The sequence below is a fragment of the Tachypleus tridentatus genome, chromosome 10 (assembly GCF_004210375.1).
Source record: "Tachypleus tridentatus isolate NWPU-2018 chromosome 10, ASM421037v1, whole genome shotgun sequence".
NCBI lineage: Eukaryota > Metazoa > Arthropoda > Merostomata > Xiphosura > Limulidae > Tachypleus > Tachypleus tridentatus.
Window position 1 is genome coordinate 114,697,036 of NC_134834.1, and position 20,390 is coordinate 114,717,425.

At 28.4% G+C, this 20,390-nt stretch overlaps 1 protein-coding gene across 2 annotated transcripts in view; it reads right to left on the bottom strand.

Moving 5' to 3' along the window:
* LOC143228183 (uncharacterized) overlaps positions 1 to 16,340 on the bottom strand; it is a 34,557-nt gene extending 18,217 nt beyond the window's left edge. Inside the window, exons 1-5 of one of the 2 annotated variants that reach the window (XM_076459482.1) lie at positions 16,124 to 16,340; positions 15,705 to 15,753; positions 12,704 to 12,798; positions 11,848 to 11,928; positions 10,625 to 10,757 (exon numbers count right to left, since the gene is read on the bottom strand). In XM_076459482.1, coding sequence (XP_076315597.1) covers positions 10,625 to 10,757; positions 11,848 to 11,928; positions 12,704 to 12,798; positions 15,705 to 15,753; positions 16,124 to 16,318 — 553 coding nt within the window. In that variant the 5' untranslated portion in view covers positions 16,319 to 16,340. The remainder of the gene's footprint in view (positions 1 to 10,624; positions 10,758 to 11,847; positions 11,929 to 12,703; positions 12,799 to 15,704; positions 15,754 to 16,123) is intronic. The other variant, XM_076459483.1, reaches the window with a different exon arrangement.
* Between the last annotated feature and the right edge of the window lie 4,050 nt (positions 16,341 to 20,390).

Sequence of the window (20,390 nt, forward strand, 5' to 3'; positions counted from 1 at the left end):
ATAAAACTTCCTTACCTTACAATCATTATAACAGGATGTATAAACCTTGAACTTATTATTAAATAAAACTTCCTTACCTTACAATCATTATAACAGGATGTATAAACCTTGAACTTATTATTAAATAAAACTTCCTTACCTTACAATCATTATAACAGGATGTATAAACCTTGAACTTATTATTAAATAAAACTTCCTTACCTTACAATCATTATAACAGGATGTATAAACCTTGAACTTATTATTAAATAAAACTTCCTTACCTTACAATCATTATAACAGGATGTATAAACCTTGAACTTATTATTAAATAAAACTTCCTTACCTTACAATCATTATAACAGGATGTATAAACCTTGAACTTATTATTAAATAAAACTTCCTTACCTTACAATCATTATAACAGGATGTATAAACCTTGAACTTATTATTAAATAAAACTTCCTTACCTTACAATCATTATAACAGGATGTATAAACCTTGAACTTATTATTAAATAAAACTTCCTTACCTTACAATCATTATAACAGGATGTATAAACCTTGAACTTATTATTAAATAAAACTTCCTTACCTTACAATCATTATAACAGGATGTATAAACCTTGAACTTATTATTAAATAAAACTTCCTTACCTTACAATCATTATAACAGGATGTATAAACCTTGAACTTATTATTAAATAAAACTTCCTTACCTTACAATCATTATAACAGGATGTATAAACCTTGAACTTATTATTAAATAAAACTTCCTTACCTTACAATCATTATAACAGGATGTATAAACCTTGAACTTATTATTAAATAAAACTTCCTTACCTTACAATCATTATAACAGGATGTATAAACCTTGAACTTATTATTAAATAAAACTTCCTTACCTTACAATCATTATAACAGGATGTATAAACCTTGAACTTATTATTAAATAAAACTTCCTTACCTTACAATCATTATAACAGGATGTATAAACCTTGAACTTATTATTAAATAAAACTTCCTTACCTTACAATCATTATAACAGGATGTATAAACCTTGAACTTATTATTAAATAAAACTTCCTTACCTTACAATCATTATAACAGGATGTATAAACCTTGAACTTATTATTAAATAAAACTTCCTTACCTTACAATCATTATAACAGGATGTATAAACCTTGAACTTATTATTAAATAAAACTTCCTTACCTTACAATCATTATAACAGGATGTATAAACCTTGAACTTATTATTAAATAAAACTTCCTTACCTTACAATCATTATAACAGGATGTATAAACCTTGAACTTATTATTAAATAAAACTTCCTTACCTTACAATCATTATAACAGGATGTATAAACCTTGAACTTATTATTAAATAAAACTTCCTTACCTTACAATCATTATAACAGGATGTATAAACCTTGAACTTATTATTAAATAAAACTTCCTTACCTTACAATCATTATAACAGGATGTATAAACCTTGAACTTATTATTAAATAAAACTTCCTTACCTTACAATCATTATAACAGGATGTATAAACCTTGAACTTATTATTAAATAAAACTTCCTTACCTTACAATCATTATAACAGGATGTATAAACCTTGAACTTATTATTAAATAAAAACTTCATTATAACTTACCTTACAATCATTATAACAGGATGTATAAACCTTGAACTTATTATTAAATAAAACTTCCTTACCTTACAATCATTATAACAGGATGTATAAACCTTGAACTTATTATTAAATAAAACTTCCTTACCTTACAATCATTATAACAGGATGTATAAACCTTGAACTTATTATTAAATAAAACTTCCTTACCTTACAATCATTATAACAGGATGTATAAACCTTGAACTTATTATTAAATAAAACTTCCTTACCTTACAATCATTATAACAGGATGTATAAACCTTGAACTTATTATTAAATAAAACTTCCTTACCTTACAATCATTATAACAGGATGTATAAACCTTGAACTTATTATTAAATAAAACTTCCTTACCTTACAATCATTATAACAGGATGTATAAACCTTGAACTTATTATTAAATAAAACTTCCTTACCTTACAATCATTATAACAGGATGTATAAACCTTGAACTTATTATTAAATAAAACTTCCTTACCTTACAATCATTATAACAGGATGTATAAACCTTGAACTTATTATTAAATAAAACTTCCTTACCTTACAATCATTATAACAGGATGTATAAACCTTGAACTTATTATTAAATAAAACTTCCTTACCTTACAATCATTATAACAGGATGTATAAACCTTGAACTTATTATTAAATAAAACTTCCTTACCTTACAATCATTATAACAGGATGTATAAACCTTGAACTTATTATTAAATAAAACTTCCTTACCTTACAATCATTATAACAGGATGTATAAACCTTGAACTTATTATTAAATAAAACTTCCTTACCTTACAATCATTATAACAGGATGTATAAACCTTGAACTTATTATTAAATAAAACTTCCTTACCTTACAATCATTATAACAGGATGTATAAACCTTGAACTTATTATTAAATAAAACTTCCTTACCTTACAATCATTATAACAGGATGTATAAACCTTGAACTTATTATTAAATAAAACTTCCTTACCTTACAATCATTATAACAGGATGTATAAACCTTGAACTTATTATTAAATAAAACTTCCTTACCTTACAATCATTATAACAGGATGTATAAACCTTGAACTTATTATTAAATAAAACTTCCTTACCTTACAATCATTATAACAGGATGTATAAACCTTGAACTTATTATTAAATAAAACTTCCTTACCTTACAATCATTATAACAGGATGTATAAACCTTGAACTTATTATTAAATAAAACTTCCTTACCTTACAATCATTATAACAGGATGTATAAACCTTGAACTTATTATTAAATAAAACTTCCTTACCTTACAATCATTATAACAGGATGTATAAACCTTGAACTTATTATTAAACCTTACAATCATTAAACTTAAACCTTACCTTACAATCATTATAACAGGATGTATAAACCTTGAACTTATTATTAAATAAAACTTCCTTACCTTACAATCATTATAACAGGATGTATAAACCTTGAACTTATTATTAAATAAAACTTCCTTACCTTACAATCATTATAACAGGATGTATAAACCTTGAACTTATTATTAAATCAAAACTTCCTTACCTTACAATCATTATAACAGGATGTATAAACCTTGAACTTATTATTAAATAAAACTTCCTTACCTTACAATCATTATAACAGGATGTATAAACCTTGAACTTATTATTAAATAAAACTTCCTTACCTTACAATCATTATAACAGGATGTATAAACCTTGAACTTATTATTAAATAAAACTTCCTTACCTTACAATCATTATAACAGGATGTATAAACCTTGAACTTATTATTAAATAAAACTTCCTTACCTTACAATCATTATAACAGGATGTATAAACCTTGAACTTATTATTAAATAAAACTTCCTTACCTTACAATCATTATAACAGGATGTATAAACCTTGAACTTATTATTAAATAAAACTTCCTTACCTTACAATCATTATAACAGGATGTATAAACCTTGAACTTATTATTAAATAAAACTTCCTTACCTTACAATCATTATAACAGGATGTATAAACCTTGAACTTATTATTAAATAAAACTTCCTTACCTTACAATCATTATAACAGGATGTATAAACCTTGAACTTATTATTAAATAAAACTTCCTTACCTTACAATCATTATAACAGGATGTATAAACCTTGAACTTATTATTAAATAAAACTTCCTTACCTTACAATCATTATAACAGGATGTATAAACCTTGAACTTATTATTAAATAAAACTTCCTTACCTTACAATCATTATAACAGGATGTATAAACCTTGAACTTATTATTAAATAAAACTTCCTTACCTTACAATCATTATAACAGGATGTATAAACCTTGAACTTATTATTAAATAAAACTTCCTTACCTTACAATCATTATAACAGGATGTATAAACCTTGAACTTATTATTAAATAAAACTTCCTTACCTTACAATCATTATAACAGGATGTATAAACCTTGAACTTATTATTAAATAAAACTTCCTTACCTTACAATCATTATAACAGGATGTATAAACCTTGAACTTATTATTAAATAAAACTTCCTTACCTTACAATCATTATAACAGGATGTATAAACCTTGAACTTATTATTAAATAAAACTTCCTTACCTTACAATCATTATAACAGGATGTATAAACCTTGAACTTATTATTAAATAAAACTTCCTTACCTTACAATCATTATAACAGGATGTATAAACCTTGAACTTATTATTAAATAAAACTTCCTTACCTTACAATCATTATAACAGGATGTATAAACCTTGAACTTATTATTAAATAAAACTTCCTTACCTTACAATCATTATAACAGGATGTATAAACCTTGAACTTATTATTAAATAAAACTTCCTTACCTTACAATCATTATAACAGGATGTATAAACCTTGAACTTATTATTAAATAAAACTTCCTTACCTTACAATCATTATAACAGGATGTATAAACCTTGAACTTATTATTAAATAAAACTTCCTTACCTTACAATCATTATAACAGGATGTATAAACCTTGAACTTATTATTAAATAAAACTTCCTTACCTTACAATCATTATAACAGGATGTATAAACCTTGAACTTATTATTAAATAAAACTTCCTTACCTTACAATCATTATAACAGGATGTATAAACCTTGAACTTATTATTAAATAAAACTTCCTTACCTTACAATCATTATAACAGGATGTATAAACCTTGAACTTATTATTAAATAAAACTTCCTTACCTTACAATCATTATAACAGGATGTATAAACCTTGAACTTATTATTAAATAAAAACTTCCTTACCTTACAATCATTATAACAGGATGTATAAACCTTGAACTTATTATTAAATAAAACTTCCTTACCTTACAATCATTATAACAGGATGTATAAACCTTGAACTTATTATTAAATAAAACTTCCTTACCTTACAATCATTATAACAGGATGTATAAACCTTGAACTTATTATTAAATAAAACTTCCTTACCTTACAATCATTATAACAGGATGTATAAACCTTGAACTTATTATTAAATAAAACTTCCTTACCTTACAATCATTATAACAGGATGTATAAACCTTGAACTTATTATTAAATAAAACTTCCTTACCTTACAATCATTATAACAGGATGTATAAACCTTGAACTTATTATTATAAAACTTCCTTACCTTACAATCATTATAACAGGATGTATAAACCTTGAACTTATTATTAAATAAAACTTCCTTACCTTACAATCATTATAACAGGATGTATAAACCTTGAACTTATTATTAAATAAAACTTCCTTACCTTACAATCATTATAACAGGATGTATAAACCTTGAACTTATTATTAAATAAAACTTCCTTACCTTACAATCATTATAACAGGATGTATAAACCTTGAACTTATTATTAAATAAAACTTCCTTACCTTACAATCATTATAACAGGATGTATAAACCTTGAACTTATTATTAAATAAAACTTCCTTACCTTACAATCATTATAACAGGATGTATAAACCTTGAACTTATTATTAAATAAAACTTCCTTACCTTACAATCATTATAACAGGATGTATAAACCTTGAACTTATTATTAAATAAAACTTCCTTACCTTACAATCATTATAACAGGATGTATAAACCTTGAACTTATTATTAAATAAAACTTCCTTACCTTACAATCATTATAACAGGATGTATAAACCTTGAACTTATTATTAAATAAAACTTCCTTACCTTACAATCATTATAACAGGATGTATAAACCTTGAACTTATTATTAAATAAAACTTCCTTACCTTACAATCATTATAACAGGATGTATAAACCTTGAACTTATTATTAAATAAAACTTCCTTACCTTACAATCATTATAACAGGATGTATAAACCTTGAACTTATTATTAAATAAAACTTCCTTACCTTACAATCATTATAACAGGATGTATAAACCTTGAACTTATTATTAAATAAAACTTCCTTACCTTACAATCATTATAACAGGATGTATAAACCTTGAACTTATTATTAAATAAAACTTCCTTACCTTACAATCATTATAACAGGATGTATAAACCTTGAACTTGAAAACTTCCTTACCTTACAATCATTATAACAGGATGTATAAACCTTGAACTTATTATTAAACAAAACTTCCTTACCTTACAATCATTATAACAGGATGTATAAACCTTGAACTTATTATTAAATAAAACTTCCTTACCTTACAATCATTATAACAGGATGTATAAACCTTGAACTTATTATTAAATAAAACTTCCTTACCTTACAATCATTATAACAGGATGTATAAACCTTGAACTTATTATTAAAGAAAACTTCCTTACCTTACAATCATTATAACAGGATGTATAAACCTTGAACTTATTATTAAATAAAACTTCCTTACCTTACAATCATTATAACAGGATGTATAAACCTTGAACTTATTATTAAATAAAACTTCCTTACCTTACAATCATTATAACAGGATGTATAAACCTTGAACTTATTATTAAATAAAACTTCCTTACCTTACAATCATTATAACAGGATGTATAAACCTTGAACTTATTATTAAATAAAACTTCCTTACCTTACAATCATTATAACAGGATGTATAAACCTTGAACTTATTATTAAATAAAACTTCCTTACCTTACAATCATTATAACAGGATGTATAAACCTTGAACTTATTATTAAATAAAACTTCCTTACCTTACAATCATTATAACAGGATGTATAAACCTTGAACTTATTATTAAATAAAACTTCCTTACCTTACAATCATTATAACAGGATGTATAAACCTTGAACTTATTATTAAATAAAACTTCCTTACCTTACAATCATTATAACAGGATGTATAAACCTTGAACTTATTATTAAATAAAACTTCCTTACCTTACAATCATTATAACAGGATGTATAAACCTTGAACTTATTATTAAATAAAACTTCCTTACCTTACAATCATTATAACAGGATGTATAAACCTTGAACTTATTATTAAATAAAACTTCCTTACCTTACAATCATTATAACAGGATGTATAAACCTTGAACTTATTATTAAATAAAACTTCCTTACCTTACAATCATTATAACAGGATGTATAAACCTTGAACTTATTATTAAACAAAACTTCCTTACCTTACAATCATTATAACAGGATGTATAAAAAACTTATTATTAAATAAAACTTCCTTACCATACAATCATTATAACAGGATGTATAAACCTTGAACTTATTATTAAATAAAACTTCCTTACCTTACAATCATTATAACAGGATGTATAAACCTTGAACTTATTATTAAATAAAACTTCCTTACCTTACAATCATTATAACAGGATGTATAAACCTTGAACTTATTATTAAATAAAACTTCCTTACCTTACAATCATTATAACAGGATGTATAAACCTTGAACTTATTATTAAATAAAACTTCCTTACCTTACAATCATTATAACAGGATGTATAAACCTTGAACTTATTATTAAATAAAACTTCCTTACCTTACAATCATTATAACAGGATGTATTGAATTATTAAATAAAACTTCCTTACCTTACAATCATTATAACAGGATGTATAAACCTTGAACTTATTATTAAATAAAACTTCCTTACCTTACAATCATTATAACAGGATGTATAAACCTTGAACTTATTATTAAATAAAACTTCCTTACCTTACAATCATTATAACAGGATGTATAAACCTTGAACTTATTATTAAACAAAACTTCCTTACCTTACAATCATTATAACAGGATGTATAAACCTTGAACTTATTATTAAATAAAACTTCCTTACCTTACAATCATTATAACAGGATGTATAAACCTTGAACTTATTATTAAATAAAACTTCCTTACCTTACAATCATTATAACAGGATGTATAAACCTTGAACTTATTATTAAACAAAACTTCCTTACCTTACAATCATTATAACAGGATGTATAAACCTTGAACTTATTATTAAATAAAACTTCCTTACCTTACAATCATTATAACAGGATGTATAAACCTTGAACTTATTATTAAATAAAACTTCCTTACCTTACAATCATTATAACAGGATGTATAAACCTAAAGAAAAACTTATTATTAAAGAAAACTTCCTTACCTTACAATCATTATAACAGGATGTATAAACCTTGAACTTATTATTAAATAAAACTTCCTTACCTTACAATCATTATAACAGGATGTATAAACCTTGAACTTATTATTAAATAAAACTTCCTTACCTTACAATCATTATAACAGGATGTATAAACCTTGAACTTATTATTAAATAAAACTTCCTTACCTTACAATCATTATAACAGGATGTATAAACCTTGAACTTATTATTAAATAAAACTTCCTTACCTTACAATCATTATAACAGGATGTATAAACCTTGAACTTATTATTAAATAAAACTTCCTTACCTTACAATCATTATAACAGGATGTATAAACCTTGAACTTATTATTAAATAAAACTTCCTTACCTTACAATCATTATAACAGGATGTATAAACCTTGAACTTATTATTAAATAAAACTTCCTTACCTTACAATCATTATAACAGGATGTATAAACCTTGAACTTATTATTAAATAAAACTTCCTTACCTTACAATCATTATAACAGGATGTATAAACCTTGAACTTATTATTAAATAAAACTTCCTTACCTTACAATCATTATAACAGGATGTATAAACCTTGAACTTATTATTAAATAAAACTTCCTTACCTTACAATCATTATAACAGGATGTATAAACCTTGAACTTATTATTAAATAAAACTTCCTTACCTTACAATCATTATAACAGGATGTATAAACCTTGAACTTATTATTAAATAAAACTTCCTTACCTTACAATCATTATAACAGGATGTATAAACCTTGAACTTATTATTAAATAAAACTTCCTACCTTACAATCATTTAACAGGATTAAACCTTGAACTTATTATTAAACAAAACTTCCTTACCTTACAATCATTATAACAGGATGTATAAACCTTGAACTTATTATTAAACAAAACTTCCTTACCTTACAATCATTATAACAGGATGTACAAGCCGTGTACTACTTATTATGGAAAACTTCCTTACCTTGCCATCATTACAACTGGATGTACAAGCTGTGTACTACTTATTAAGGAAAACTTCCTTACCTTGCCATCATTACAACTGGATGTACAAGCCGTGTACTACTTATTAAAGAAAACTTCCTTACCTTGCCATCGTTACAACTGGATGTACAAGCCGTGTACTACTTATTCAGGAAAACTTCCTTACCTTGCCATCATTACAACTGGATGTACAAGCCGTGTACTACTTATTCAGGAAAACTTCCTTACCTTGCCATCATTACAACTGGATGTACAAGCCGTGTACTACTTATTAAGGAAAACTTCCTTACCTTGCCATCATTACAACTGGATGTACAAGCCGTGTACTACTTATTAAGGAAAACTTCCTTACCTTGCCATCATTACAACTGGATGTACAAGCCGTGTATACTACTTATTAAGGAAAACTTCCTTACCTTGCCATCGTTACAACTGGATGTACAAGCCGTGTACTACTTATTAAGGAAAACTTCCTTACCTTGCCATCATTACAAGTGGATGTACAAGCCGTGTACTACTTATTATGGAAAACTTCCTTACCTTGCCATCATTACAACTGGATGTACAAGCCCTGTACTACTTATTAAGGAAAACTTCCTTACCTTGCCATCATTACAACTGGATGTACAAGGTGTGTACTACTTATTAAGGAAAACTTCCTTACCTTGCCATCATTACAACTGGATGTACAAGCTGTGTACTACTTATTCAGGAAAACTTCCTTACCTTGCCATCATTACAACTGGATGTACAAGCCGTGTACTACTTATTAAGGAAAACTTCCTTACCTTGCCATCGTTACAACTGGATGTACATGCTGTGTACTACTTATTATGGAAAACTTCCTTACCTTGCCATCATTACAACTGGATGTATAAACCTTACTCTACTGATTCACTTGTGTTTCTGTTTGTGCTTCAACATTTTTAACAACACTTTACTTGTACTTATGTGTGTTTAAACCTTGTTGACAGTTAACTAAGTATATTGCAAAATATATGATAAATATATATATTATAATAATGTGAGGAAAGAAACATTGTCTATTATATATAATATGGAAAATACTTTAAAGAAATGTTTAGCTGATAAACAATTCATAGAGGTTATAATGTTGTAGAGAGTATGAAAATAAAATGAAAAATATACTGTAACACAAAATATGATAAAATATTAAATCTTAGTGACAAGTTTAAACCTTGAAGCACATAAAAACTCAGTATGTTGATAATAGTGAGAGATGTTTGAAACAGATGTACAGAATGAAACTTGATTATTATTTTTATATAAACAGAACATCAAACTATAAGCAGAATAAAAATCATAGTATGCAAAGAAGAGAACTGTATTACTTTTAAAGAAGCGAGGTAGTTGGGAAAGTGAACCTCGTGGAATGTACGTATTAAACTCGATGTCTTCCGTCAACTGTCCTCCATCTGAGGAGAATATCCTGATCCTACAGTTTCCTTTCCGGTCATGCAGGTACTTTTGGGAATAAAGAGATGACGTACTGATAAAAAGCTTGGATTTAAGAATGTCCCTATTAGTAATACAGAAATTAGTACTGGATTTATGTTAACATTTCTTTTATCAAATATTGAAGTTTTAAAAAGATACCTGTGTAAATAATATTCATAAAATGTAGACTGAATAAATCATGTTTGTACTATGATTGAATTAAGATCAAGGCTAGGCATGGCCAGGTGGTTTAAGGCGTTTGACTCCCTGTCGCACCAAACATGCTCGCTCTTTCAGTGGTGGGGCGTTATTATGTGACGCTCAATCCCAATATTCGTTGGTAAAAAAAAGTAGCTCAAGAGTTGAGAGTGGGTGGTGAATACGAGCTGTCTTACCTCTAGTCTAACACTGCTAAATGAGGGATGGATAGCAAAGATAGCTCTCGAGTAATTTTGCGCGAAATTCAGAAACAAACAAATTAAAGTTCTGACGTAATTTCATCATTAATGATTTGATTTAATTTTATCATTAAAGTTCTGACAGAATTTCATCATTAAAGGTTTTATTTAATTTTATCGTTAAAGTTCTGACAGAATTTCTTCATTAAAGGTTTGATTTAATTTTATCATTAAAGTTCTGACAGAATTTCATCATTAAAGGTTTTATTTAATATCATCATTAAAGTTCTGACGTAATTTCATCATTAAAGGTTTTATTTAATTTTATCGTTAAAGTTCTGACAGAATTTCTTCATTGAAGGTTTTATTTAATTTTATCATTAAAGTTCTGACGTAATTTCATCATTAAAGGTTTTATTTAATTTTATCATTAAAGTTCTGACATAATTTCATCATTAAAGGTTTTATTTAATTTTATCGTTAAAGTTCTGACAGAATTTCTTCATTAAAGGTTTGATTTAATTTCAAAATTTTTTTCTGAGATGTTTTGTTATAGAATATTTTTCTTTTCCAAATTTCATAATTTTTTATGCTTGATTCAGATATTTTGTTATGAATTTTTCTATATATCATTACTAGTTTTTCCACAAATTTGGATAATTGACAGTAATACAGAGAGTGTTTTATTGGAACCACCCAATAAATCTCTTATTATTTACCGTAGTTGGATAGAGAAGAGTCATGGTCTTTGTGGTTCCTGGAAAGATATTCCCCATGTGACCTCCAATAAGGTGAATTGACTGTTGTGGTGAAGAAAATGGGGTCATGAGAACTTTGTCCAATTTTAGTTTAAGACTGATGTATCTCATCAAAATAAAATCATTTTAATTTAACTAACACTTGATTTATTATTTTATCTTTTTAAATTAACCTAAAGGTCATACATTACATGTTATATGTAACGTTATTTAAATACAGTTTTCTCTTAATATATCGTGTTAAAGACATCTTATGATTTCCATAAACGTAGTTATTACCAAACCAAAATGACAACTTCACAACATTACCTGTAAACAAAATTAATTACATGAGTATCAGAGCAAATGAGTACAATGTATAATGACATTTATACAAGCACAAAAAAAAAATGTAATCAGAGTCTGATTAAAGTAAGAACTGGTAAGTTACAAACTAGGTAGGAGGTTAGTGTACAGTTACAATAAAACATCATGTACAACTATAGTCTGTGAACCAGTCAGTTAAAATTAGACACAAATCATGAGAAATGTCAATGTAAACGAGTCAGTTGAAATTAGAAATCATGAGTAATGTTCACGTGTGAACGAGTCATTTCAAATTAGATACAAATCAGGAGTAATGTTAGTGTGTGAACCAGCCACTTGAGATTAGAGAGTAGTCATCAGTAAAGTTAGTGAGTGAACGAGTCAGTTGAAATTAGATGCAAACAATGAGTAATGTTAGTGTGTGAAAGAGTCACTTGATATTAGACACAAATTATAAATAATAATTTGTGAACGAGTCACTTGAACTTTACACTGTGAATGTTCAAGATACCTCACAATCTTCTCTCTTATTAATTTTCTCACAGCATTTCTCCTGGGTGACAAAGAGGTCGTAAGGAATCCTTCCAATGTTCAGTACAGTCAGGTCTAAAGATAAAGAGTGAATAAATAAATAAGGTGAAGGAGGTTCCTGCGACAAACTGTGTTTGTAATAAGGTTTCAGTGGATTCCTGTGTGTAGTGGAGGATAAGGGTATTAAAGAGATGAGCTATGGGTGAAGATTAAATGGACTCATGAGATAAACTGTGAGTGCGGTGGTTAAGGAAATTCATTTGGGTGATACATTTTAAATAGACAGTTGTTTTCTTTAATTAACTGGTATAACTGCCACTAGGATATAAATCATTGATTTATATGTTTAAAAGAATAGTATTCCTGTTATGTTGAATTTTCATTGGTAGACTGCCTTATTAGATAAATAGATGTGGAAGGACTATGATTATAAAATCATCATTTAAGGTTTATATAACATTGTTACATACACTTAAAAGCTTGTTTTATATAATATTATTATTACACACAATGGTATGCTAGTTTTATACAATATTATTATACAATTTGGGGTGGTAGTTTGATAAAATAATATTAATAGCACTAGTATAGAACTTTTATATAATATTATTAACACAGTGGTATGGCAGTTTTACATATTATTACACACACAAGTATAGTAGTTTTATATAATAAACACTGTTGTACTAGTGTTATATAATATTTTTACGCATACCAATACGGTAGTTTTATATAATATTCTTTCTTACACATACAGGTATAGTAGTGTAATATAATATCATCACACATCTGGTATGATAGTTTTAAATAATACCACACACACGAGTACGATAGTTTTATATAATATTACTAAACACATAGGTGTGGTAGTTTTACATACCATTATAACATACATTGGTATGGTTGTTTTCTATAACATTATTACATATACTGCTATGATTCTTCCAAATAATAATATTACACACACTGGTGTTGTAGTTTTATATAATATTATTACACACAAGTGTAGTAGTTATATATAATAATATTACACACACTGGTGTTGTAGTTTTATATAATATTATTACACATGTGTGTAGTAGTTATATAATAATATTACACACACTGGTGTTGTAGTTTTATATAATATTATTACACATGTGTAGTAGTATATATAATAATATTACACACACTGGTGTTGTAGTTTTATATAATATTATTACACATGTGTAGTAGTTATATATAATAATAATACACACACTGGTGTTGTAGTTTTATATAATATTATTACACATGTGTAGTAGTTATATATAATAATATTACACGCACTGGTGTTGTAGTTTTATATAATATTATTACACACATGTGTAGTAGTTATATATAATAATATTACACGCACTAGCATGGTAGATTCACATAATATTATCACACACACTGGTATGATAGTTATATATAATATTATTACACACACTGGTATGGTATTTCTATATAATACTATTACACAAAGTGGTATGGTAGTTCTATATAATACTATTTCACACACACGTATGGCAGTTTTGTATCATATCATTACAATGGCATAGGTGTGTTTCATAAGCCCCCGCTAGTACAGCGGTATGTCTCCGGATTTACAACGTTAAAATCAGCGGTTCGATTCTCCGCGGTGGGCTGAGTAGATAGCTCTATGTGGCTTTGCTATAAGAAACACACACACATAAAGTGTTTTATAATATTATTACACATACCTTTCTCATAGTATCATATAATATTATTACAGATCGTAGTTTTATATGATATGATTATCCGTACTGATATGGTAGTTTTATATAATATTATTATACATACTTGTTTTGTAGTTTTATATAATATTATTACACACACTGATGTGGTAGTTTTATATAATATTATTATTCATACTTATTTTGTAGTTTTATATAATATTATTACACACACTGATGTGGTAGTTTTATATAATATTATTATACATACTTGTTTTGTAGTTTTATATAATATTATTACACACACTGATGTGGTAGTTTTATAAAATATAATTTATTAGACACACCGGTATTTTTGTTTTGTATAATATTATTATACACATTGGTATGTTAGTTTTATATAGTAAATTTACCCACATTATTGTGGTAGTTTTATATAATATTATTACACACTGGTGTGGTAGTTTTATGTGATATTATTACACACACTAATATGGTAATTTCATATAATACTATTACACAGACTGGTATGTTTATCTTCCACATCTAGTATCCCAGGTGTTTGTGGTAATGTGTTTGTATTCCTTATTAACTGTCCCGGGTATTTGTAGTAATGTGTTTATCTTACTTACCAAATGTCTAGGTTATCTGTAGTAATGTGTTTCTCTTTCTTACCAAGTGTCCTGGGTATCTGTAGTAATGTGTTTCTCTTTCTTACCAAGTGTCCTGGGTATCTGTAGTAATATGTTTATCTTACATATTTTACATATTGAAATTACCTAGTTTATAACGTTTCACTAGGGTCGGTCTCCTGTCCTAAGTATAGTCTGATACAGTGTTAATCATATGTTTGTTAAATGGTCCCAGAATAACATTGTCTCAAATGATCTGAATCGATATTTATGACTTTTTACAACTTATTATTTTAATAATAAAATAACGCGACGTAACTTATTCCCACATGGTCATTTATTATGAGATAAATTAGCAACATAAGATAAGGTCATTAATATATGCTGATATCGAAAAAATTAAATTTATTTTCTTCTGAAAACTGGTATTTGAATATTTCCTAGCTTTATATAAGTTATTTTTTTTTTATGTTACAAAGCCACATTGGGCTATCTGCTCAGCCCACCGAGGAGAATCAAACTCCTGATTTTAGAGTTATAAATCCGGAGACTTACCGCTGTACTAGCGGTAGTATTATATAATTTAAAGTAAACGAATGTTGAGTCATGAAGGGTTCCCGATCATTTGTAATACGTTTAAAGCATAACTTACATATAGCAAGACCACAGTCGTCTTGACGAATGGCTTCAACTCCTTTATCCTTGATGTTTAACATGTGAAAAGAAAGACTAGTTATTATTACCAGAGTGTGATTTACCAACATCAGTATAAACTGAAATCGTTTATCTTTAAAGGTAATAAAATATCCTTACTATAGAGGGCGCCATAGAATGTCCAGAAATATCTCTTCAACACGCACTGTCATCCTTGCTGTACACTTTAAAATATGTGGTTGCAAGGTGATAAGCATGTATCAGTTACTATACGTGATTGAAAATGTTTATAAAGTGACACTGAAAAGGGAAACAAGTAATCTATCTCAACTTGTTCATGATACAATTATATTTTGTATTAGAATATGTTTGGATAAAAAAATCAGTGATATGGCAAGTTAAGTGATTTAACCTCACCTTAACGATAAGTAACAGTTCTTCATGTTTCTTATCCATCTCAGAAGTTACTTGACTTGTAGTCACTGTTTCTTCCCCTTCAATGGCAGAAAATGTCTTAATTATATCAGGGTTTTCTTGTATTCCCACAAAACACCCATGTCTTAGCAGGAAGCAGAGAATAACCGTGATAAAAACTGTACTTTGTGTCTCCATTTTATCTCTAAAGAAAAACACACTTACTAATCATCACGCCTAACAATGAAAACACGTCATTAGTACAACAAAGGCACGGTATGTGATAAAGAACACAGTTAATAACTATCACAAGTAGGAATAGCCGGGCTTATGGTGTAAGGTCATGACGTCACTGAATATAGAAGTAATTCGTGAATACGTGAAACTTCGTTAGGTAAAAATTGGGAATAACACAATTGATGGAGTGTAACTTAATCGATATAGATATAACAAGATAGTAATGTAGATGAAGAAACAGTGTTGAAAATAATATCGAAAGTTACATGCATAATGTGTTAATAACTAGTAGTTTAATGGAACTTATTTTTAATTACGACAGCCACCATGTTAATATCTATAATAGTATGTCATATTAATCTTCCTGTTCATTCATATTCACGTAGCCGTTTATTGTTATCTTTTTTTTATCTGTAAACCTAAATTAGTGTCCCCCAGTGACACAGCTCTGAATCTAAGGGTTTAGAATGCTATAATGGGGAATTCGATTTGTTTCGGTAGAAACGGCACCTTGCCTGATGAGGCTTTACTATATTAAAAATAAATACATATTTAGATTACTAATTTTAAATATTTAATTAAAGTGTTTGTTTTAGCAGAAAGTCGTATTGGGCTATCTGCTGGTTCCACATGTTGACAACATGCCTACGAAAAATGTTTCGCAATATTTTATGAGAAAATTTATTGTTATAACCTCTATTTATAATCTAGACGTTTCTAAGTTTATATTGTTCATTAACCGTGAGAAGGTGCCTCTATTTATAATCTAGACGTTTCTAAGTTTATATTGTTCATTAACCGTGAGAAGGTGCCTCTATTTATAATCTAGACGTTTATATTGTTGTTTAAACATAAGGAGGTGCCTCTATTTATAACCTAGACGTTTTTAATGTTGTTTATACATAAGGAGGTGCCTCTGTTTCTAATCTAGACATTTCTAATGTTGTTTAAACATAAGGAGGTGCCTCTATTTATAAGCTAGACGTTTCTATTGTTGTTTAAACATAAGGAGGCGCCTCTGTTTCTAATCTAGACGTTTCTAGAAGCTTAATCGGTAGGTTAAAAGATGCTTTCTTATGCAGCCTTTACGTCTGGAACTTTCTCCTCAGTCCACAAGTCATCCACTGGAGTCAGTTACTGTGTTAGTAACTTTGTTATTCGACCAAAGAGTAATCAATCACTGTATAATACTGTCAGTTTGTACATTACTGTCAATCACGTCGTTAGTTCAGATCTGTGGATGTTGAGTTTTGTTTCGGTGAAGAAACAGAGACGCGAAATTTACCAGTAGAATTTTTGTTAGACTAGTTTACTTGTGAATTCAGGCCTATTGGTGAACTTAACATATAACTTATTGCTTAAGAACTAAGATAACACTATGAAGAGTAATGCAAGCCCTTTTCATTCACATATTTATCTTAAAATTCACTTAAGTTTATTACCTACTACACAAGATGTGAAGCAAACCATTCCATAGGCTAACTACACTGTGAGAGAGAGAAAAGTTGCTTGAGATGAAGATGGCTCCTATCCTGCCAAAAGAATCATTAGTCTTACAAAGAACATAACAAATGGACATCATAAATTCCCACTGTAATCATAAACATCTCAATCACATTCTCTAACTCTTCTTTCTTAAGAGAAAACAACTTCAGAGATCTTCATCTTTCCTCGTACGACAATTTTTCCACTATAGGAATTATCTTAGCAGCCATCCTTTGGATCTTTTCCAACAATTCAATGTCATTTCTAAGGTAAGGAGCCTAAAACTGAACACAATACTCCACATGTGACCTAACCGAAAATTATAACCTCTGTAGACTTGTATTCATGATTACTCTAGATACACAAAGTCCTTTTGCCTTGCAGCTAGCAACAGCACACTGCTTGCATAGTTTAAGAAATTGATCAAGCATTACACAAATATTTATCTTCCATAACATTGTTAAATTTTTTTTTCTATCCAAACTATAATAATCCACATGCATTATCTTACATTTATTATAATTAAAACCCAGATGCCATTTACTCGGCCAACTCACTAAATTATCGGAATATCTTTGATATCACCAGTAAATATAAGTAATTTATTGACCATTCCTTTATCTGTGTCACTGATGCAAATCAAAAGTCCTTAGACCGAGTCATGAGGTACACCATTAGTGACATTAATCCCGTTTGACTTAACTCTGTTTAGAACAACTGTCTTTTCACTTGCGTCCAGCAACCTTTCACTTTAATTAGCTAACTTATATCCCATACTTGTTATATGGCACCTTTTAGAATGTTTTTTTAGTATCCAAGTACACCAAAGATACACCCATATCTCATCTATACAAGCAGTACAATTTTCAAAGAAATGTTAAAATACTTTTATAATAAGTTTTACCTTTGTTCGTTTGTTTCTGAATTTCGTGTAAACTTCACGAGGGCTATCTGCGCTAGCCGTTCCTAATTTAGCAGTCTAAAGGAAGGCAGCTAGTCATCACCACCCACCGCCAATTCTTGGGCTGCTCTTTTACCAACAAATAGAGGAATTGACAATCACTTTATAACGCACCCAGAGCTGAAAGGACAAGCATGTTCGGTGTAACGAAGATTCGAACCCGCGACCCTCGGATTGCGAGTCGAGTGGCTTAACCACCTGACGATGCCGGACTTTTTTCCGTAGTGAAATAATGTTTACTGCTTAATAAAATAAAATTACAAACTTTGTTAACTAGTTCTGAAATGCATCTTTTATCAATTTCCAAGAACTCTTCGCACATCTCATGTTAGATTAATAGGTGGTTAAGTTGACAATATAATTTAAACAAAACGTTTTTGTTATCCTTATGTAGACTGGACTTTCCAATTTTATTATTTTACTGAATGGTTTGTTTGTTTTTAAATTTCACGCAAACCTACACGAGGGTTATCTGCGCTAGCTGTCCCAAATTTAACAGAGTAAGACTAGAGGGAAGGCAGCTAGTCATCACCACCCACCACCAATTATTGGGCTACTTTTTTACCAACGAAGAGAGAGAATTAACCGTCACTTTATAACGCCTTCACGGCTAAAAGGACGTGCATGTTTGGTGCGACGAAGATTCGAACCTGCGACCTCAGATTGCTAGTCGAACGCCTTAACCCACCTGGCCATGTCGGGCCTACTGAATGGACCATCCATAACCCGGGAAAACCCCACCAACAACAAAAATCAATACATTTTCACAATTATAACATAATGTTTTAACTTTCTTTCTTCTTAGAACAGGAAAATTACATTATGAAAACATTTTTCATTCATAAATTTTCTAAATACTTATTCTGACCATGAACATTTATTTTGTTAAAAATTATTACCTTTTTTTTCTGAGAATTTCGGGAAATCTTTACATCACCCTTAGTTTACGCGTACACCCCTTTCTGTCTTAAAAGTTGAGTGCATTTTGTTGCACAATTAATTAGGCTTACGTATTATTAAAGTCAATTTTACTTAAGCCTAATATTAATAGTAGTATATGGTTATGTTATGGAATTCAGTATGAAGATATCCCGATGACTAAGATTAGTTTTACTTGTGAAATGTTGATTCTGGTAAGTTTAATGTTCGTTGTTCCAAAATTAAAACTAATGAATACTAAAGCGCGTATTTATTTTGTCTTTTATGTTAGGTGAGGTGGCAAAGAGGTTTGTTACAACATGCAAATATAATAACATTAGTTACGCCACTGTGCCTAATGGTTAGTATTTAGTAGTAGTACTAATCTAAGAATAAGCGTGAAGAAAGCTAGAATAAATTAGTAATCTCAAATGTTAAGCTATTAAATTAAATGTAACGTTAATATTAAAGTTCTGTGGTGAAGGAAAAATACAGAATTTTTATAACAGTTTTGTACCTTTAAACTGAAATATATATATATATAAATATTTCTTTAACTCAGCTTTCTCCAAATGCAAAAGTGTAGTACTGATATGTCAAATCTAAATGGCACGTTCTTGAAAAGAACTAATTTCGTTTGGATTAATGTCTATGAAGCGTAAGAATAAC